Below are 23,348 nucleotides of genomic sequence, written 5' to 3'. Positions count from 1 at the left end.
GTGGTGAGGCACTGGAACAGGTTGCCCAAGGAGGTTGTGGATGCCCCATCCTGGAGGCATTCAGGGCCAGGCTGGATGTGGCTCTGGGCAGCCTGGTCTGGTGGTGGCGGCCCTGCACAGAGCAGGGAGGTTGAAACTAGGTGATCTTGTGGTCCTTTTCAGCCCAGGCCATCTGAAGATTTTATGTTTTACTTGTTGCGAGAAGTATTGCAAAGGCAGTAGTAGGTGTCTCTTATTGTTGCTGTTTAAAGCAACTTTGCTTCAAGTAGTCAACATGGCAATCATTGTGTAACAAACAGTAGATATTTAGAAAGCTGTGGTGCAGATGGCAAATAGCCATTGTCTGGATTTTCCTGAAATACTGTTCTTCGTCTTGCATTTAGTTTGCTTTCACTGAAATACAGGCTTATGACCTAACACAACTGTTGCAAAGGCTTTTTGAAGGCGAGCAGAAAAGCCTTTATTGCAGACTTACTGTGATCTTAAATTACTGTACTGTACATAAGAATTATTCTGGTGACCAGTCTGTACCCATGAATAAAGGAATGAGATCTGCAGTCAGCCCTTCTGAAACTTCCTGTACGCGTGAATACATCAACCCTTGATTTTTAGAGCTGAGCGTTTGCCTTTGTGTGAGAAGGCAACCTGTTGTGCTGGAGAAACCAAAACAGTAGAGTGGACTGACTACTACAAGTGTCTGGAATGTTCCTCTTTTATATGAACACTAGGTGGAGACAAGATAACAGGAGGGCTTAGTACTTGCTTATACTGGGGGGAAAAAGCTTTTGCAGTGTATTTTGATAAAGTAGTGAGTTTTAGGATAATTGAATGAACAGCTATGTCCAAAAGTTTCTTCATTGCTGCTTAGAAAGCCAAAGTCTGAATACATCATTCACGTTAAGATTAAACATACTATAGTTTTGCTCAAGTTTTATGTTAAAGAAATAGAAATCAACTGTTACATTAGAAAAAGTTGGGGAGTTTTCATTTAGCTTGTATCTGTACTGGTTTTCATGTGCTTCACATGCTTAAGCGGTGTCTGCTTGTGTCATAATTGTTAACTGTGACACATGGTAACTTGGGCTGCTATAAACTTTGGCCTTCTGAATGATGAATGCTGACCACCTAGAGCTCCTGTCAACAGCACTGAAGAGTAAATTTGGGAAATTAAGATGAGCCAGATACCAGCACAGGAGCTAAATGAAACAAGTGAGTAACAGACACTTCAGTGGTTTGTGTGGAATGTAATTTTGTGTTTTACTATAAATAATTTACGCAAGGCAGTGCTTGTGTTCTTTATCAGTCTTTACCTGTCACTAAGTATGTTTAAAGTCACCTGTCCTGTGTAATATGCAGTCATTTGTCCTGCCTTCCCACTGCTGATTGAATGACAATCTTTGAAAGAAGTTGTATTGGTCGAAACTTTGAGGGGATGCAAACAAGAAGAGATGGGACAGGAAGAAGGGGACACTTGAAAGAGTATAATCTAGAGTAAGCACAGACATGCAGAAAGGTGTTTCTTGGAAATAAAAGTGAAGTGTAGTTTAAACAGCTGATAGAGAGTGAGAAGTTACAGAATTGCTTTTGTTCCTCTAATTGGTGAAATACTGTAGTAACTTTTCTCTGTGCCTTGGAGTGTGGTAATATCTGAGTGAAAAGGTAACAAAAGCAGTTCCACATCTGCTCCTGCTCAGCAATACAAAGACTCCTTTTGTTTCAGCCAAAGCAGGTAAGGAATGCTTAAATGTAGACGTCTTTCCCTCTGTAGATTACAAGTCTTGTGAAAAGGGCTCTTTGTTATGTTCAAATATTTCTGAAAGCTGTTTTTGCTTAATGTAAGAAACATCCCTGCACTGAAATGAGAATTAAGTAGTACTGGAGTCATAGAACTGTCTTCTGTGTAACTTCAACTTATTTTTGATAGAAGGTGATTTAAAAGCAAAACCCCCTAACAGTTTGCATCTGCAAAGTCAGTCATGTTGGACACAGATGTTACCCTAGAAATTACATTGTGGCAACAGTCTGTCTTAAGAATGAAGGTGGTGTCCTACTCGGTGTGATCCCTTCTGGCCTGCAGAATGGTGAGGCCTTATGCTGCCATTACTTGATAGTATGGAAAATGAAAGAAGTTTGGGTGCAAATCACTTGTGCTTGATGTTCCTCCCAGAATTCATGCCACAATGACTTAATGAGTGCTCTTCCTTCTTCCCCTCTCCTCTCCCGCTTATGTCATTATGAAAGGAGATGCCTTATTAGCAGGCATGTGGAGAACAAGAAGTGTCGCTTAGAGTAAAGGAAAGCTCGTGCTTTGTGGGAGTGAGAGAAATAAAGTGGTTCTGCAAAAAAGGCTCATGACTGCAGAGGTCCTTTTCTGGCAACGAAAGAACGTTCCAGCAGATTAAGGGCTCGGTCTGACTTTTGGTTGTAGTGTAAGTGCAGCACTCCTGTACTGAATAACTGAGACTGTTGGTCTGAATTTTTATACAGCTGCTAGGAGTCAAGATTTGGTTCCTTGTAGAATCTGTGGAAGACAGTTTGCACAAGATGCTCTGGTAAGACTATGCTTTTCTTTTAAATGGGGATGTCAGTGCATTTATCTGAGAGGGGTGGGCACTGGGGAAGGAGGAGAGGTGGGTTGAACATACGTCGAACAGCAAATGATCTAAAAACTGCGTTCTTTAGTAAACCTGATTAGAGAATAGGTGAATGTTCATAAAAATACTGTGACCTAGCACAAGATTGCAGTTTTTCTTTGTCTGCTTCTCTGATAGCTAATTCTTGCTCTATGTCATAGAATCATAGAATAGCCTGGGTTGAAAAGAACCATAATGATCACCTAGGTTCAACCGTGTCATGTTTGAAATAAAGTGTTCTTTCCTGTTGAGACACAAATCACTGACCTGTGTCACATCCTGCAACCTGAAGTTTCCTTTGTGGTCCGTGTTTCAAGACAGGGTTAGTTATTTTAGGCTTCCTGGGAGAAACAGGCTAATAAACCATCCAATAAGTGGTCCCTTTGACAATCTAATGCAGGCAGCTGGCTCAGTTCCAAAGCCTGCTGAAGTGGATGAAAAGATTCCCGCTGACCCCACTGATCCCTGGATTACAGACTAAATGGGTGGCTTCACCCTTTGCCTAAAACAACACAACTGCAGAGTTCTTCTGAAAGGGTTGGCTCTGCCTGCAGCCCTCCTTCTCTCAGTTCAATGCTGTAGTATAACTGAAAACCGAACTAGCAAAAGGAAAAAAAAAAGGGGGGGGTTAGGGGGGAGGAAGGATGGGAAATGGCAGAACCAATCAATTGCGAGTGCTGAGACAAACGTGGAATTGTCAGTTCAGTGTTTGATATCTTAGATCAGATGTGTGACCAACATGATGGTGTGATCTATCAAATTTGCCACCTGCCCTAGGGAACCTGTTTTTTGGACTAGATCTTCAGATGTCCCTTCCAACACCTACAGTTCTGTGATACTATGAAATTTGTTTGATTAGACAGCTATGTATGTTTTGGTATCAGGAAGGCAGGAGGTTTCTCATCACTAGGACTTACATGTGGTACAAACCCTGCAATGCCTCTGTTCTTGGTGATATGGGCTGGTGTGCTCATCAGTGAGCAAAACCCATGTATCTGGCATTCCCTGCGCCCTGCAGGGAATTACTTGTCTTGAGTTTGCTGTCAAACATTGCTAGAAGCAGAAGGGCTTGAAGCACATGAGTAGGAAGGCTCAAAGGGAAATGAGAATTTAGAAAGGTGTGTTGTGGTAAAAGAAGGAAATTCCTGGCCCAGCAGAGCTGATACTGACATGCCTTGATCAGATGGTAGGTGTAACTCAAATGACACAGGGAAGAGAAAAGTGAGTGAGGGGACAGCAAAGGTAAATTAGTGAGAAGATGAGTAACTGAGGGTTGGGAAAGGATAAGTAAAGAAGGGTGGGAATGGAGTCTCTAATGGTCTAGCTGCAGATGTCTCAGATGTGTGTAATCCACAGCACTGGAGTAAGGATGTAGTTGTGTCCTCATTCTCACTGCGTTTCTCATAAAGAGAAAATCGGGCATACTCTTGCAGGTGGGTCAGGTTGTTGCTAGAGAGCTGTGCCACTTCTGAATCTTAAATCCTCCTTTGTTGTGTGGTGTATGTCTCCCATGCATTGAACCCTGGATATCTCCACTTAGGAGCTCCGTGTGCTTTCAGCCACAGATGATTCTCTTCGCTCTGAGCTGTCAGGTTACTGCGAGCTGTTACACAGCTGCTCCCTTTCAGCCCGAGGCTGTCACTGCTCTGGCTGTGCTGATGGGATGAACAGGGCTGTTGTTTGCCAGTGGAGCACTGAGTCTGGAATACTTATCTAAACTCAATGGACTAATAATGTAAACATCAGCCCTTTGAACAGGAGCAGTCTGTTCTCCCTCTAAACCAAGAAAGAAAGGAAGCTGAATGTGGTGGAGCCAAGGAAAGAGTCCAGTGAGACTGGGATTGCGAGCAGCCCCAACCTGTGATTTTCTGCATGTGTTTTTCCCTGCTGTCCTCCAGCGTGTCTCTGGGCATGTGAAAGTGCAGCTGTACGCAGCTTTTTTTTTTTTTTTTTTTTGTTTAAGTTCTGATGAACTCTTTGAGGAGTGAAACTGAACCTGGAGAAAAATACTGCTTCAGCTCCCTACTCTCGAATACAAGTAATATTAAAGCCTGAATTTAATGAATACTAAAGCATCGTTAACAAAGCATGATATAGCCCATAAGCAATGATTTTTCTTTGCATCCCAGATGAGGCATGAGCCCATTTGCAAGAAAGTCTTCAACAAGAAGCGCAAGCCCTTCAATTCTTTTAAACAGAGGGTGCAGGGAACTGATATCGGAACTGTGAAGAGGCAGCCCCTGCTGAAGGTATGGCTAAGGTTGGAGCACATATTAGCTCTGTTTGAAGTCTTTCATTTGGTAAGGTGATTGTTTCCTCCCAGGACAAAGCCTGGATGTTGCAATTCTTTCATATGTTCTTGACTCAGTGCCAAGTTCTTTTCTCCCCACTCTCTGTGCTGCTGGTATTGGAGAATATTTCTCAGTCCAGAAGCCAAACCTGCAGATACCGTGACTACTCCAGGCACCAAGTGTCTCTGCTTTTCTGGGAAATGTCCCTTTGTGTATTCTAAGTACTATGCAAGTTTCCTGCAGCCTTCTCTTCAAGGTTGTGTAATGATGATGATGAGGATGGGAAGACATGCATATGTGTATAGTTTTACCCAGATATACCAAATCACTGAAAATGATGGTGATCATGTTGTCTTTTCCATTCCCTCTTACACACCCTTTGATCTGCCACAACCAGAGTGTTCTTGTTGGAGTGTCTTGTTCCCTTATCTATTTGCTGCTGTTGTTAATAGGTGTCAGAAGGCTACTTCAGCTTTCCTGTGCCTTTCAAAAAAAAAAAAAGAAAGTTTATTTTGTTGGTAATATTTCTCTCGGAAAGGGAGAACCCTCACTTGAAGACATTTCTCTGTCCCTCACAGGAAGTTTGTGTCTTCTTTAATTTCCTTTGCAGAATCAGCCGATGAAGAAATCTAACTGGAGGCAGCACCATGCAGATTTTATTAATGCCATTCAATCAGCCAAACAAGTGACGAAAGCTATGCAAGAAGGTCGTCCTCTTCCTCCTCCTCCCCCACCAAGCATCAATCCAGGTTTGTGGCTCAGTTTATCATATTCTTGATCTTGTACTGATTTCTAGCAAAGCGATGAGCTCTTATTACGTACAGCTGGATTTCAGTTTTGTACCTCGCTGCACACCACCAAAATTTTGAGAGAGAGGGCCTAGGTCAAAGAACTCTGATTCTTTCCATACTCTTTTTTTTTTTTTTTTTTTTTCTGTGTTTCTTGGCTTGAGGAACAGTGCAGTGAAGAGAAAGTGGGGAGAAAGAGAAAGATAGGTGAACCTTTGTGGCTTATAAAAGTGGCAAGTTTGGAGCCAGGCATTAGTGCTTTGGGAGGAGAGCTGGGATGCCTGTATACTGCAAATGGTACCATTGTGTGACAAAGTGCAAAACACACTCAGACTCACCACTCAGATCAGATGTAGTGCATATAGGCTTCCTGCTACCGTATGATAGCTTTTCCACTACCCACTTCCCCACCCCAGCTGTGCCATTAGGGGAAGTCATTTAGAAAACGTGACTGCTTTGACTCCTAATAGCAGGTGTGGTCTGTACCCAGAGCTCACTGTGTTAGAAGTTACAGATCCAGAAATGTACAGCTAATATTCCTCATGATAGATGATTTATGAAATGTAGGAGCAATCTTAGAAAAGGTATCTGCAGAGTCCCTCCTGAGCCATAAAGGAAGAGGGAGGGAAGGAGGAGGGAGGGCTCTTGCAGCTCCCATGCAGACTAGGAGTTCGTGACTGATACCAAAACCAGCTGTGAGGACTGCAGTCTTCTTCCTCTTCTAGATGTCAGCAATGCAGTATAAGCATGGACATGTTTTCTCTCCCTAATTGGGGTCAAGCTCTTCTCTGAACTTCCACTGCTGAGTACCTTAATTACTCTATTATTTCTCATCTGACTCCACCAACTCTAAGAGCAAACCCCTTCCTTTCCTTCTCTCTCTTTGGGTAACTGGATTTATGCAAGAGCTGGGGGAGTTGTGGAAAAGGAACTGGGGAAAGGCCAATTGTTGAGGGGCATGGTGGGAATGCATACCCAGTAGCTCAGGGCTGGAGAGAAAGAGCATGTAATGTGGGGAGGAGAGAGGTTCCCATTCCCTCTCTTCCTTCTCCAGATAGATCGCAAACCTTGGTGCACCAGTTCCCACTGCTGGGAGTCTGAGATTGATAAGTGCAGTGGCTGGGCAGAGCACAACTGTGTTGAGCTGAAAGAGTGCTGACCCTGAGCACGGACCATTTATTGAGTAGGGCTGCACCAGTGCTAAATGCAGTGGGGAATCAGAGCTTATAACACTGCCAGAAGCAACTCTAGGAAGCACTACTGTGTGTTCTTCACAGTACTACTTCACACCTAGAAACCTGGCTATTTAGTACCCCTTAGCTGACTGGGGCAGCCTCTTAAGCAATATTTTAAGCAGCGTCCAAAGGAAATGCATTTCACTAAAATAAATGAGAATGTTGATGGCCACACTTAAAAACAGGTCTTGAAATATTTTTTGACTCTTCAAGGAATTTCTAAATATTGCTTTCACTGCAGATTTTTTTAATGAAATTTTGAGAGAGAGGGCCTAGGTCAAAGATATTTTAATTTGCTTTTATTAATGCCCAGGGATTTCCTTCTGGTAGCGATTTGCTGAGTTAATCCCATAAGCACGTGTTTTAGGATCCTAAGTGCTTCTCTTGTAATTCTCCTAATTTTCTAATTTGGCATTTTTGAGACATTAAGAGCTGATGGGAGCTCACTCTGATCACCAGCTGATGGAGCCATCTTGGGTACTTCAGTGAAGTAGGGCAAATCCTTTCTTGTGCTATAACAACTGTGACACCACCTGTTCCTTTCCTATCATCAGACTATATTCAGTGTCCATTCTGCTTGAGAAGATTCAATGAGGCTGCAGCAGCAAAGCACATCAAATTTTGTGAAGAACAAGCTACTCGCCGCGCCATTGCCTCCAAGATCACCAAACAGCCTCTGGTAAGCAAACATGTTCACACTTGTGTTGTCCTTGAGACAGATCTGCCAAATTGTACTTTAGGTTGAGTAAAACCTGTTTTAATGTTTAACCTAAGGTTCCAGGGAAGTTGGTAAGCTTCCTAAATGCAAGACACAAGACGAAAGGTCTAAGCATCTTTAGGGAACCAGAAAAGCAGAGCTAATTGGCGGTGTCTTCAAGTGAGCTCCTCTTTTGTTTTATTAAAAATAATAACACAAACAAATGTTGTTGTGCTTTTTAGGCTTAAAAGCAGCATTCTAATGGGAGCAGGTGCACTTGTCCTTTTCTAACATTGCTTCAGCAATTGGAGAATTGTTGTGGGGCTCTGTGAACTTCTTGCGTACGCTGTGCATCTTATTCTCTTACCCTAGGGCAAACAACCAGTGACTCAGAGAAAAAAAACAACTGTCACACCTCTGTTACCGCATGAGAAGAGAATACAAAAGGTTGATAACACAGAAAAATCTACTCCAGGTAAGGAGTTCAATTAGCTATATTTATGTTTGCCTTAGAACAGACTCCACCAGCTCCAAATGGATGTTGCTGATATCAAATGGCAATACAAATCATCCCGATCCATTGCGCCAGTTTCATGCACAGAGGTTTTCAAGTAGGTTCTAAGAAGGGACTTAGCCTTTTAAGTTAGATGTTCTCAAACAGAAGCTTCTATATAAACTTGAAGTGTGCTGTCTGGGAGACAAGTTCCCTCTTTCCCATAAATGATTCCATAATATCACATTCTTTATCTTTCAGGTCAATTAAGATGAAGCATCAGGCTTTGCATGTTGTTCATTTGATATGACTCTCACTTGTTGATTGAGCCTTAAAAATTACACTGCCATGTCCCTAAAATTGTTCCCTCTAATCAGGATTCAGTACAATATGCTTGCTAGTATTCATTGCTACCAGCAATCATAACCAACATTCAGTCTGTTTAAAAGATGCTTTATAGAGTTAACTGTGGTGTCATCTGTGAGTGATCATAAGTACATGAAGCTCAGGGGAGACCACATCACTCTACAACTGCCTGAAAGGAGGTTGTGGTGAGGTGGGTAGGTAGCAGTGATAGCATGAGAGGTAATGGCCTAAAGTTGTTCCAGAGGAAGTTCAGGTTGGATATTACAGAAAACTTCTCAGGAAGAGTGGTGCTGCACTGGCACGGGTTGCCCAGGGAGGTGGTGCAGTCACCATCCCTGGAGGTGTTCAAGAGCTGTGTGGATTTGGCACTGAGGGACGTGGTCAGTGGGTGTGATGGGGACGGGCTGATGGTTGGACTTAATGGCTTAGAGGTCTTTTCCAGTCTTAAGGATTCTATGATATTATTATTTGTATATCAGTGCAGTTTGATGTATTTGTGTATCAGTATCTTCTATCTTTACATTTCTGGAGTTTAGGTTCACATACGTTAGAATTTTTTATGCCAAATAACATTTTACAATAAATATCTGCAGAGACTCCTCAGGAAACACTGCAAAAAAGCAGAAAACCTTTGGGTGTGTCTCCTGTAAAAAAATCTGCTGGACAATTTGGGTAAGGAAAACTCTTTTTTTTTTATTTTTTATTTTATTTCTACAGACATCTTTAGCAAGTCTCGTGCTCTCCTGCACTCTACACAGAGTTCCTATATGAACAGTGTATGAACTCTTAGGGTTACCATGCAGGGCTCACAGACCATCAACAGACATCTGTTGATCATACCACCATTTTCAGGGCTTAGCTCTGACCCTCTGGGCTGAAAGGCCTGGGGAGAAGGGATCTTTTTGTAGCATCATGGCTGAGTCCAAGCACCATCTACACTGCGGACAGTGCAGCCTATGTGCAGGCTGGACAGAACAGGAGATGGGTGGACTAATCAGCAAAGCAGAGGTTAGGAAGTCCCCTGGCCTCCTTGCTATCAGGTGGCAGATTCTGAGTATGATTTCAGTACTGAGGAAGGAGGTATCAGAAAAATGGCTGAGGGAGCTGCAAATCTCTCTAAGGATTATTTAATCTAAAAGGTAAAGACAAAAGCAAGCAGTTCCTTGACCTGTGTAACACTTACAGATTGTCCTTGAGCTAACTGAAAAATTCTGTTTCCTGAAGTTGACTTCACTCACTTAAAAACGAGTTTAACCTTTGTGTGATGGTTTTGTGAAAATAAAAAGTGCAACAAACACCTGAGAAGAGGCAAGAAAACCTCTGGAGAGAGTAACGTTGTGTTGTTCATAAAAACTTAAATGCCAAATGTTTACAAAAGATATTGAAAGGAATCAGCCCTCCAAGATAATATTTAAAAGTAAGCCTTTTTATATTATTGCTTTGATTTAATCATCTTAGCTAAAAGGGAGTTATGTGTTTCAGTGTAAATAACCAGTATGTGGCTTGTTGCTGCTTTCAGACAGCAGACACAGACCAGAAGATAGAGTGGCTGCCTGCCAGGGACACATTAAGGTGTTTTGCAGAAGCACTATGAGCCTTAACTGTGTGATCCTCCAGCACCTCCTTCTACCCCAAGTGCTGCAGCTCAGTCTGTTTTGATGCAGTGGTAATAATACCACGGGTACCATCTCCAATTAAAAATAAGAATAATAATGGAAGTTCTCTGTCGTCTTTATTTTTCCCTTGGTCATAAAGCTTTTAGGCTGTCCTTTTTAAAGATGTGAGATCATCCGTACGAGTTGCCAAAATCTAATTAAATCATCACCTGAAAGGTTGTGGTCCATTCAATCAGAAAGGACTTTTTCCTGTGAGGGTGATGGAGCACAGGATCAGGCTGTCCACAGAGACTGGAGTCGCCTCCTCTGGAGATGTTCCAGACCCACCTGGATGCTTTCCTGTGTAACGTGCTCTCAGGAACCTTAGCAGGGGGTGGAACTCGGTCATCTCCAGAGGACCCTTTGAACCCCTATGGTTCTGTGATGGTTTCGACAAAATGTAGGAAGATCCTGTGCCATGGGATTGTTTCTGCATTACTTTGCTTTGGCATATAGAACAAAATGAACAATTTGAAGCTCTTTATATGTTATTTAATCGAATCTTCCAGTAAGCAACAAATGATGAATGTTAGTGACAACTAAGCAACAGATGGCAGTGTATGTGGTACATCAGCTTAAAGCACTTCAAGCTCAGACTAAAACCAAATCTCACTCTCCCTTAAAAAATTCAATTGCTATTAGAAACTGATTACTAAGCCAGAAGGATGTGGAGGCACATGTTTTGGCCACCTTATTCATTAGCAGTCTTAAACCACCTTGCTTGGTGGTGGTAGTGTGGGTTGTTTTTTGTTGTGTTTTTTGTTGTGTTTTTTTTTTTTTTTTTAACCCAATTTCCAACAATGCTTTCAGTTAAAAATCATGAGCAGTTTTCTTGTTTATTAGATGCTTTTAAGGAAAATGAAAAGCAGCTGGACACAGCAGTAATAAATATGAGACCTTACCCTCTAGCTAGTATGATAGGTAGCTATAAAAAAGATGAGATTGAAACAAGTGCAATTTCCTTAGCTGGATGGTCTTAAACACACACAACAGGCTCAAAGTGAGCCCAGGTGTATTAAAGCAGTGCTCCTTTGCCCTTTTTAGTCCCTCTTCGTTTTCTCCTGGGTGTGTTCAGAAGTTTTTGGTATTGATTCCACAGATCACTTTTGAGCATCTTAGAGAATGCTGAACTTTAGGGGTGAGAACATTGTACTGAAGAACAGTGCTTACAGACTCTGCTAATAGCAAATGTATCACCCAATCATCAATATATGAAACTTGCTGTCCCATTTTGGACTGTCTGTAAAAACTCACAGGTTAAGAAAATGAGAGTCTGAACAGGACCAACTTAGAAATAAAAGCAAAGTTAAAAAGTAATGAATGTGTTCCCCGGTATGGGCTGGGATATGAACACTAGAAACAGTTGTGTGTTGAAGATACATAGGTTGAAGATTCTTTTGTTCTGCCAACTCTAATGCTTACTCTTCAGTGTTATCTCAGCAGGTTCATGTGGCTTCCATCTTCTCACTTTCAAATGAGTGCTTTTTCTCTATGAGAGCAGATGTTCATCGAGTTTCTCAATTTCACAGCCTCTCTTGATTACAGGAATTCTGTTGTTTAGCAGCAAACGTGTCCAAGCAGAGTTCAGATGGATTGACAGACTGTTTTCATGTCTAATATAACGTGAGGTAAAATACCCTGAGGTATTGCAGAGGATCAGTGCCAGACCTGGGTGGGATCTCCCTGCTCTATCAGAGCTCTACAGGGCTGTATGTCCCAAACTTTTTCTTCCGAACTGTGCACAGAATGTGATGGCTTTTAAGGAGAGAAATAAGACCAAGATGCTATATGCTCTGTGCCTTGTGAGCTGGAGCATATGGCTGTATTCTGTAGGCTTCAGCCACACACCTTTGCTGAGCTCATAATGAGCACGCCCATGTGTGGAGCATGCAGCGCTGCAAGCAAGCACAAGATGACAGTGATGGTGATGGGATGTAAAATAAACCAGGGTTATACTGGTTTAGGGAAGAGGTGTATGAATAGTATGTAATATGTACCCAGAGCTGTGCAGAATTAAGCACAGATATGTTTGACTTGTGCACTTTCATGTCAGCATACAAGCTGCGTGCTATGCAGACTTAACATTTGGTAACGCATAAATAAGATCTTGCAATGAAGTGGTGACAGCTAATCTGCAGGCAAAAATAGTTCTTTCTTTTCATTTGTGTTGTACTAGGATATTTCTACCACATACTATATATGGACTGCTGCTGAGCTCTGTCTATATTTACGATGTCAAGAATCTAGAAAAGCTATTTTGAATAGACTGGAGAGTTAAAGCAGCAGCAGCACCTATTTAAGGTCTGCTTCTGTGTTTTACTTACAGGTGCCACCACAGTGTGCTGTGTTTTACTTGTCGACGTTGCAGTGTGCCTTTTATGAGTTTTAATGCAAAATCGGTTGTTCTCCCCTGGCAGCCTGATCTCGCCCAATGTAGGGGGTGGCAGCCCTGCCCATGGCAGAGCACTTGGAAGTAGATGATCTTCGAGGCCCCTTCCAATCCAAGCCCTTTTTACTTTTTACTTGACTGAGACTTAGCCTTTAACTCGCAGTTCAGTATGATCAACATCTCTCACTAACGTACCTCAGTGTTTCATAAGAGATTGCAACCAGGGCCCAGCATGTCTCTTGGCAGCCTAGAGCTCTGCTCCCTTTGCAGCGAGTAGCTCACAGTGTGGCTGTTGTGCAACACTGCAGCGTTTCCTTCTTAACGTCTTATTTTAATTCAAAGACGAGTATTTCATAACGTATCAAACCTCTTAGAAAAGCACAATCCAAAGCGTCTACTAATCATATATGATCAGGCATGTACAACAATGTGTCATTTGGGGTTGTTTCTTTTTTTTGTTTACAAGTACATAAGCTGGAAGGAAGCCACGTGAATGCAATTTGCACGAACAAGGAAAACAATGCAATAAACAGGTACACTCATACCTTTCCAAGTCTGAGCAGAATTATGAGTTGTAAAATGTGCATGTAACACTGTTTCCAACCTTTTCACTCTTCACTAAACTGTAATTTGAACAACTGCTAACTGGACTTGAACCTATTCTTCCTACTGCTATCCCTGCTATGATGATCTTAAAATTTATTTTGTTTTGCCCTATGCCAAGATTTTTAAAAATACGAAAACTTCTCCAGTGTATCTGAAGAACATATTTCTGCACAAAGCCCAATAATCCCACCATCCCCTAATCCAAATAACGATAAACTTGTAAAAATATTCACATAATTACAGTTCATTAACAGCAAAACAGCAATCAGTGATTCACAAATATTGTTTTTTATTTGAAGTTGCCTGGAAATAGTTCTGTGATTACCAAGGGAGAAGAGAACAAGCTTGCTTCATGGTGTATCTGTAATTATCATTAGGTACTATTAATTCTAAGTGAATTTAGTAGAAGAGATTGCATATTCTGATTCAGAAACTGCATCTGTTTCAGCTGTGACAGAACCCACTAGTAATGGCATCATATGCTAAAATGGTGTTCTGTTTTTTTTTTTTTTTAAGAATGGGTTATGCAAGGCAGCAAGTAAATTCTGAAGTTGTTTGTTTGTTTAAATGTTATCTACTAGATGTGATTTTTTTTGCAATTTCTGCTAGTTGGTCGTGGGACAGGGCTGTAACACCTTCATCAGCTGGAAACATACAGCAGTTTACTATAGGAAGCAAACATAAGTCGTGATTCTGAGTTGGGTGAAACTACCAAAATACCACTCAGCAAAAAGCACAGGATGAAGATCATCTAACCATTATCATACTTGCTGATTTCCTATGCCATTTTGAGACAGGTTCACAACCTATTGTTTTGAAGAGGCCCATCCTGAGGTAACCACCACAAGCTCTTCTGCATGGGGACCTACCACAGCCTCACTGAAGGCAGACCTTGGCTGGAGGCTCCCCTGTGCAATCTCCAATCTTTAAGACAATTCATCTCCTGTTCTGAAAACTACATCTATACAAGACATCTGCTTTGGTGTAACCATGCAGCAGTGGTAGTTATTTCCAGCCCTGGGAAAAATGCAGGAGATGCACAAAGCCAAAGTGCACTTTAGGAGAAAATAAAGAAGTCTACTTAGGTGTAATCACAACAGTGATTTTCTTTGTTTTAAAAGAGTGGAACTAGAAGATAAGATTTATTCTTGGAATCATTTTGATTTAAAGATTCATAAAATTTGGTAATTAAGTAAATGCTTAGAAGAAATCTGTATCACACTGATAAATTATTCACCTTAAGTTTGCCATGCGTATACATTTCCTGTGATTTATGGCTCATTAAAATTATTCTTCTGTTCTTTCCTCCTTCTTCCCATTTACCCTATTTCTCCTATTGTGGCAGCCATAGTTTCATTGTGCCTATTAAGAGGCTTTGCTATTGTTGAAGACATTAAGCTGTTTGTTTAAAAGGTAAGAAACAAGAATATCAAGGGTACTGAGGGAAGTATGTTAGTCCTACTATTGTCATATGCTAAAAATTAATAATAGTATGAAAAATAGAGCTTCTTGTTTATTAACATTCTGAATTGAACTACCATGTCCATAACATGCTTTAAAAAAAAAAAAAAAAAAATTGGGACAGTTTTTCTTGAAACAGAAAAGAAGAAAAACAAAAAATACCCTTCCTAACAGATTTAAGTAAGAAGCACAGTCTTTTTTTTTTTTTTTTTTTTTTTTTTTAAGAAAAAAAAAAAGCATAGTTATTTGAAGGCATGATGAAAATGAGGCAACGTTACAGAATTTGTAGTGGATGGAAAAGAGCGAGGAAGATGATGCAGCTGGTTTATGGCCATGCCACCAGTTGCTAGCTGTAGACCTTGCTGTTGGCTGAGGCCGTTCAGCCTCTGTGATGGTTCCTCTGGACCAAATGCCATTGCGATATCCCCAGTAGTGCTCTGGTTGTCACCTTGTGGGAGTTGCCAGAAACTCATCACATGAGTGAGATCCATGAAAGGCATGCTGGTAGTTTCAGCTGCTGTCTCTGTCTCCTTGTGCACTGGGTATTTGTTAGTATCACCTATAGGCCCTGAGGAAGTTTCTTCCAGACTGATTTTGTGGAGAGATTGAGGTTCTGGTAGTGGCAGGTCCTCTAGAAGATGGACGTTGTAACCTTTAACATCCACTTTGATAGGAAGATTCTTGAGGGAGCCTGCTGCAAATGAGGTAGAGGTAAGATCATATTTATTAGACTGATGAAGGTTCAGGTTGGCAGGGATGGCTGTTGAGCATGGTGTGGGAGGGACAGCTGCAAGGCTATCTGCACAGCCCATTCTTTGCAAAAGAGGAGAAGGTTCAATAGGAAGAGCAGTTTGTAAGCTTGTCTGGGGATGAAGATGTGAACAGTTGTATTCCTTTGGTTCTGAATTATTCAAAATTCCATTCTGCACCGAGACCCTTTCAGGAAAAGGGGACAATATGCTGGCATCTTCCTTCAGTCTGAATGGAAAAAGCTGGTCAAGGAGACCTACCGAGTCACCATTCTGCAACCTGCTCTTGAGCAGTTCTTGTGGATGAGTCTTCCTTGTATGGCGAGTCAAGTGGTCCTTCCGCCCAAACCTTTGGGCACAAAACTGGCATAGAAAGTCTTTGCAACCTGTGTGAACCACCATGTGACGCCGCACATCTTTACGGGTATAGAAGTGACGCTCGCAATGGTCACACTTATGTTTCTTTTCCTTGGTGTTGCCAGTTGGTTTCCCTGCATGACTTTTGAGGTGTTCCAGCAAAACTTCAGTGCCACCAAACTCCTGAGCACATACCCTACAGGTAAGGTCTCCACTGGTGGCTGAATGAAGAGCCAAGTGTCTCTTATAACCTAGCTTGGTGTTGTACTTCTTGCCACACTCTTCACACTTGAAAGCCATCTTGTTTGGGTCATGAGTCTGAAGGTGATTCTTCAGATGGTCTTTCCTATGAAATGTCTTTTCACAGTAGCCACACTGGTGAGATTTTTGTGGAGAATGAGTGGCTGAGTGCCTAAAACAGAAGAAAAGTGTAATCAGCATTTACATTTACTCAAGTACACAATGCAGCTTCAAGACCTGAAAACACTGGCCCTCTTGAAGGAAGGCATTTTCACAAGTTCTCAGATTATTAGTAAAAGCCTAACTTTTTTGTTTTTTAGAGGAGTGTGTTAATCATAAAGCATACAGTAGGTTCTTTCTGAATAGCAATTGAGGGAGACTAGTTTCCTCAATTATTGCAAACACAGGAATATGAAAACTGAAGTTGGGGATTAACTGTCGCAAGGACACTGAAGAAGAAAAGGATGTCCTTGTTTTTCCCACACAAGAAAAGGAGTGCCTTCAGAGCTGTACCTGAGCAGTTTATATTTGGAAATGAAGGCTTTTGTGCATCCGTGCTGTGAACACTTGTAGGGGCGCTCCGCTTTATGCACGTAAGTGTGGACTGTAAGCTTTTCAATGGAATCAAATATCTTCCCACAGAGTCGGCAAGGGTAACTGTCTGTCTGCTTCACTTCTCTTCCCTTCAACAGTGAAGACCGGCCATTTCTCCATTTAGGTATAAACCTCACAAGAGCATCACAAGTGTTTCCTGAGCTGGCACAGCTAAGCTTCGCAGCAGAGGAACAGGAAATGGTCCCATAGCACTGAGCAATGCTTTTGCCTAATGCCGATCCTCTCAGTTTCCCTTTGAATTTGTTTTTTGCTTTTAAGGATCCTAATTTATTTGGTGGTCTGAGCCTGGTGGTAAGGACTCGGTCTTTATTGATGCACTGGTGAGATTCCAGCAGAGCAAAAGTTGCAAAAGTACTTCTACAGCTGGAGCATATCCAAGGGTCTACAGGCTCTTTCTGCAACGAGAACAGAAGCAGGTCTTTCTTATTAGGCATTCTAAGGAAAGGTCATATTCTCACTGACACTACATCATCTCTGGGTTTTCCCAGGACGTGTTGTCCTTGGTCATATTTACTTCAGCGTACTACAATACTGCTGTTCAGCAGGAAACGGATTCTCTCTAGGAGTCTAAAAACCAGAAGAGGAAAAAAAAAAATAAAAAATGTTTGACTAAATACCGATTTCCACATTTGTGTTTAGCATTTACTGTAGCAGTACTGAGTCCTTCACCTTTGCTCATCTCTGTGTACTGAATTTCAAAGTCTATTTGTTCTTATTATGGAATTACTTATAAAAGCAGTTGAGAATTGTACTTTAACCTTGGATTGACATCATTTATCTGCTATTGCAACTGTACAAAAATCAGAGAACTAGGGCCTGCCTAATTGGGTAGGCTTCTGCACACAAATGTAGTTTACCGTATAGGATTTCCCTCTATTTTTGGCTGACTCCACACCCCTTTACCAGAAGGCAGTAGTCAATGCCTCCAGGAGAGACTTTTTCACTTTGCTTCATGCTGGACATCAGACTTTACTAATTCAAAATGGAACAATTTAGTTTTGGGGATATCAAGCCTATCCTTAAAGACATTTAAGTTTTTCGGTTTTTTGTGTTTGTTTGGTTTTCTTTTTGCAAGCATTGTATTATTTGGAATTATTTCTGTGAAAATAAAAACTCTACTGGATTCGACTGAACATATTTTAAATATAGACATTTAAAACATTCAAATGAAAAACTGTGCAAAAAAACCAAGCCCAAAACAACCACCAGTTCCTGACAAAATGTATTAACAAAATGTATTTCCAGATGTATAACCCTGTATTTCCTCAGCTGTTTTTACATTACTTCTCACAAAGTGACATTATTTTCCCTTGTCCTTCGCTTGCTTTGGAGAACATAGTGAAGCCATGTCTACTCTGTCTTTATTCAGAGACAAAGAGCCCTACTCCTCCTTTTCTGTATTTTATGCTATGGCTCTCCTATGCCTTCTTTCCGGACTACGCTCTAAAATCCTCTGTGCAAATGAAGCAATAGAGCACCTGGAGCACCTATGAATTCCAAGTTCAACTGTATTCTCTGTTTAACATTTCCTTCTAGCTTAGATATCAGTCTTCACAGTTACATTTTCAGTATTCAGAAACCTTTCCTGTCTTTTTAATAATTCTTACTATCATACAAAGAGAAAGGCGAACAGAAGGGTTATTACACAGGAAAGACTGAAGCGATCAGTGCTTTATCTGACCAACTGGTCATGGCATAACAAATGGGAATTGCTGAGATACATCGAAGGCTAGACAGACATCTAAGGCTCGGCTACCTAAGAAACAATCACAAACTTAAATAAGTCTTTCCAGCACACCGCATGGAATCACTACTTCTGGATATGTCTGATGTCATCATTAGATTACAAACACAGGATATAAAGAGCAGCCTTACTATGGATAGTTGTTCCTTTAAAATTGCTCCTGGCTTTGTGTTAGCCAACTATTCTGTGACTTGCTCTAGCATTACCACACAGAGCATGTAAATAGCCATAATTTACTACATGGTGACAACCTCAATGTAGATTAGGGGTACTTACTGCTACTACAGGCAAAGGACTGACATCAGATTCTTCTTTAATGAAGACTGCAGAAGTTTCCATAAATTTGGCATAATCGGCAGCGTACCATACTTTCAATTCCGTGTGGGGCTCAATTGGCTGTGAATGGAAGAAAATAGTTCACATTTAGTTATGCCTGTTTACCTACATCAAATAATACTATGTTGAAGACTGGAGGGAGGGGGATGCAATTTGTTATCATTACTCATGTTGCATTCTTTGAATCTATTTAAATTACTGGTAACTTAGTTTCAAGATTCAAACAAACACTTTCTGAGCATTATTATCCACTCTGAAAGGTTTGAATCTTTAGAGTTTCTAAAAGCAGACCTGTATGTACAGAGATTTAGGGGGATCATAGTAGGACAGATGCCTCAGCCCTCCCAACTTCAGTGAGATTTATTTGCCTGTGATGTCCAGATGTCCAGCAGTCTGTCCAAGAAATATCCTTGATGTTCCTAAAGCCCACTGAACGTGACACCTAACTACAGGGTATAGGGAAAAGAAAATTGCACAATGAATGTGTAACAGCTTGAACACCTCTTGGATGCACAGATTCAGAGTGATTAATGTGTGGACTTCAAATCAAACTTGCATATTTACATGCACTGGCTCTAATGGGTGAGGCTCAATATGAATGGTGGCAATAGGCTGATGGCTGGACTGGATGAGCTTAGAGGCCTTTTCCAACCTCAATGATTCAATGCTCGAGCTATATGGTACCCCCTGCCCTCCTTTCACTGAAGCCTTCCTACACAGGATTAAGGAAGTCCATAATCTGCAGTCTTCCATCCAGTCATGCATACAGCAAATCTTGAACTGAACTACCACCTCATCATAAAGTACCTTCAGTCAATACAGCAGCAGACAGAAAAAGAAAGATGAGTGATTAGATTAATTGGCTCAGGATTTATTATTACATATCTAGAAGGAAAGGAGAGAAGTAACTATATGACTTCTTGGCGCTGTAAGCCACTTTATTCATCTGTAATCAAAACTAACATCCTTTCAATAGATGCACAGCCAAACTGCATTGTACCTGTTGTTTTGTTTCAACTAAACTACATTTATGCCACTAGAAAGAACAAACTAGCCTGGAAAGACGGCAGCTGAGTCTTGTTCCATATGATATCACATCTTAAAATGCACTTATAACATCAACATTGCATAAGCATTGTAGGTGAAAGATAAGTTAGACTGTGAACGCTAGAAGGTGGCAGATACTTGTATGTATAATGTCCAAAACCTGAACTTCTGAAGCACAAACATGCTTGCTTACTACAACCAGCATGGTCAGCTGTATGTTCCAATAACACCTGACCTAAACAGAAATGGTACACAGTGAATTTTCCACTTTGCAAAGGATGAGAGGCAGAAACATCATTTAGGAGACCAATCATGCACTGAGCTCCTGCATGTGCTCTAGATGGAGGAAAGTATACATGTATCCATCCATATATGTATGCTTTTGTAGCGATAATTTCAAGTCACTAAAAATCTTCTGCCTTTACTCTAAAGTGATATCCCAGCTTTCTGTAAAAACAATGGAGCCAATACTTCCACTCTCATCAGATATTCCAACTCTCTTGAGAAAAAATCCTCATAACCAGCCCTAAGGCAGCCTCACAATGTGACCAGCAGGGTGTGCCTCAGTGTAGCAGAAGGCTATTTTACCTTATTGACCTGGACAAAATCTGCAGGATGCCACAGTACTATGATTGGCACCAGGACTTAGGAGTGAGAAAAACAGGCTAACTCCCCACAGTGCATAGTAAGGGTTCCAAAGCACATTACTCATCCCAAGATACTCTTCATTTTAATAACGAGAAGGATGCAACTCTCTTGCATCATTAATGCTCACGAGCAGTGAGCTGTGTCAATACAGTATTTAAATTCTACTGGAAATTTTAAGTCACCAGTTTCATAAATATGCTGCTTAGAAAAAACATTTGTTCATGCTTTCCAAATAGAGTATTATTAATGCTCTCAGTTCTACACACACAACATATATTTAAAATCGTATTGACTGAATCAGAATTCCAAACACAGCCTAAACATCGTCACAGATTGGGATATACTGCTATTTTTTGATTTTTTTAATTGCTTTACTATTCATCCAAAGAAAAATTGTGTTATAAAAGACTTTGAAGATGCAAAGTGTTATCACCATTAATTTATTCTCACACCATCATTGTGTGGTAAGTATGACTAGAATTTTCTTATTCCTACGTTACTCACAGTGCTATGCAGGCATTTACTTAGAATAAAAAAGGGGCAGAAAAAAAGGGAATGTTCAACATGAAGACTTCAGTTTCCTAGACGTGTAAGAGTTAAGTTCTGATTTAAAAACAAAAACAAAAAAGTCTGATAAGGTGTCCAAAACAGTAAAAACCAAGAAGACCACGTATTCATAGAATCATCACAGAATCATAGAATGGCCTGGGTTGAAAAGGACCACAATATCATCGAGTTTCAACCCCCCCTGCTTTGTGCAGGATCGCCAACCACCAGACCAGGATGCCCAGAGCCACATCCAACCTGGCCTTCAGTGCCTTCAGGGACAGGGCATCCACAACCTGTTCCAATGTGCAAATATTCCTGTGTAATTTACAAATACAGAGTTCTCTATTTTCTCTCCTAAGACAGAGACACAGTCCAAAATCCCTAGTATAAATTGATTGTTTCCTGGCAACATCATAGTATTGTAAGTTCTGCAGTTAAGTCTTCAAATTTAATCAGAGTAGAAAACAATACTTGAAGAAGCTACTCAGAATCCTCTAATGTGCTCAGAACACAACCTGTGCCCAAAAGTGCAATAAAGAAAAGTGCTTTCCAGGAAGAAGTATTCTCGAAGGTAATCCTGCAGGACAATCTCCCAAAGTGCCAATTTCAAACTGGAATGGTAACACTTCACAGTGTTCTTGTTTAAACACTGCCACCACAAACGATATTTCTGCATTTCTCTGCTCAGTTTCTTCAATACCCACAGCATATGTACACATTACCTTTCACTGGAAAACCCCATACGCTGCTTGCTTTACTATGGATTAAGTGATATAAAAGGCGGTGTGTACGAAAGCACCAGTTGCCTGAATACAATCAATCTTTCATCTGTAAACGGGTTGGTCTTTCAGAATCTTTGTCGATAAATTGCCATTTGAATGACAGGTGAAGCAATGTGGGTTTAACTACCTTAACAGTTGTAAAGTAGACTTCTCCACAGTGCTGATAAGCCACAAGGGTCTGTTCTTCTTGGTTCCGGGCTAGCCGGACAAACATCATCCAGTTTCCACAGTCTTCATTGGGAGTGTCCAGAAAGTACTTCCCTCCATCTTTCAATACCTGAAACAAAGGGGGTGGGTTGGAGAAATAACATGGTAAAAACTAAGTCCTGTACAGAGACTTATTAACTTTTTTTTAAATTTGGAATCAGGGCTACCAATTATTTACCTTCTTGTGGTGATAAATTCTTTGAAATCATGTTTGTTTCAAAATAGATCACTCTTAGAGAACACCAAGTGCAAAAGAAAGTGAAGAATGAGTATCTTCTGAGGCACGCAACTAGTAAAATAGCTGTAAGGCCTTTGTATGTATTTCCAGTTTATATTTCTCATTTTTTATGTTATATGAAGATAGTATTATAAGAACAAGAACTAAGTGCAAGCAGGTAAGAAGATAAGCTTCGTGCCTTAATGTACTTCCTGAGTAGCTGATAATCTCAAACTTCAATGCTGCATTAACGCTGGTTTGCATGGAACAATCACACAAGTTGTGTAATAATTCCAAAGAGACTTTTCAACAGTCATCTCGTTTTTAAAAATGTAAAATTAAATACAAATGAACAATCGTGCCAGAAAGACCTCATTCATTTTGCTTTACTTCATTCTTCCTAGATTCCATTTCAAGGGAATGTCTCTATGAGTAAACAGCCCCAGCCTCATACAGGACAGTTGCTTTTCCACTACACTGAACGTAGCTATTTGAAGCTGCACAACAGATGCCAGCACTGCATGTATTGGTTCCAATAATCACCTAAGCTAACCATTAATTGCAAAACAAGTTTTATCTCCACTGCTTTTGAGGACTGTTTTACCCAACTTTGTCATTTTTCCAATGGAAACACCTGCCTGTTGGACAAGTCCCACTTTAATCACATTCAGAATGCTGCTAAGAGAAATGCCAAGGCAACTGCTGCTGCCATGTAGGAAAAGTCAGAGTCCAGTCTCTTCTTGTGAAGAAATGCTCTTTTCATCAATCAGAACTGTGCTTATCACAGTACACTTTGAAGCAAACTGGGCTGACCGATAGAGCATAGGGTGCGGTTTGCAATGGCTTGGTGGAGAGGAAGGAACTGGGTGCTTAGTTCATCCATGCTCGCAAACTTGCTGGATATGTACCTTACCTTCTCCGCATTTGTAAGAACTAAAGTGTTACATAGGGACAGAAGAAACTAATGCTCTCTGGTGTCATCACGCTATGAAAATCCCACAGAAGAACAGTGTTACCTTCCTGGCAGACCATTCATATGGCTTTCGTAAGCAAATGAAGTCTAGAGCAATTACTGGACCTACAATTTTCATTCTCAAATGAAACTGCAGAAGTATCTGTATGTATGCCTTTCTCCAAAGCAGCCTGTATTCCAGCCCCAAGCTTCTGAGGATGAAAACTCAAATGAAGACATACAGCAAATAACAGGACCCTCTCTCTTGGAAGGTGAGAGGGCCTGATGTTA

The 23,348-nt window shown here is 40.9% G+C and overlaps 2 protein-coding genes across 2 annotated transcripts; one reads left to right on the top strand and one right to left on the bottom strand.

Moving 5' to 3' along the window:
- Positions 1-1,172: 1,172 nt before the first annotated feature.
- Positions 1,173-10,047, top strand: ZC2HC1B (zinc finger C2HC-type containing 1B; the record flags this gene model as incomplete). The annotated part of the gene is made up of 8 exons (XM_079550274.1): positions 1,173-1,209; positions 2,488-2,552; positions 4,763-4,882; positions 5,535-5,673; positions 7,502-7,626; positions 8,017-8,119; positions 9,097-9,175; positions 10,023-10,047. The coding sequence occupies 8 exons, from the start codon at positions 1,173-1,175 to the stop codon at positions 10,045-10,047; spliced, it is 693 nt and encodes a 230-aa protein (XP_079406400.1).
- A 4,809-nt stretch (positions 10,048-14,856) lies between these two features.
- Positions 14,857-21,898, bottom strand: PLAGL1 (PLAG1 like zinc finger 1; the record flags this gene model as incomplete). Its single annotated transcript, XM_079532752.1, has 4 exons — positions 14,857-16,132; positions 16,474-16,970; positions 18,596-18,715; positions 21,809-21,898. 4 exons carry the CDS (start codon positions 21,896-21,898, stop codon positions 14,857-14,859), a joined length of 1,983 nt encoding a protein of 660 aa, XP_079388878.1.
- Positions 21,899-23,348: the final 1,450 nt, after the last annotated feature.

The sequence above is a fragment of the Tetrao urogallus genome, assembly GCF_951394365.1.
Source record: "Tetrao urogallus genome assembly, chromosome: 2".
NCBI lineage: Eukaryota > Metazoa > Chordata > Aves > Galliformes > Phasianidae > Tetrao > Tetrao urogallus.
Note: the sequence above shows the minus strand (reverse complement) of the source record. Positions and strands in the feature narration are given on the sequence as shown.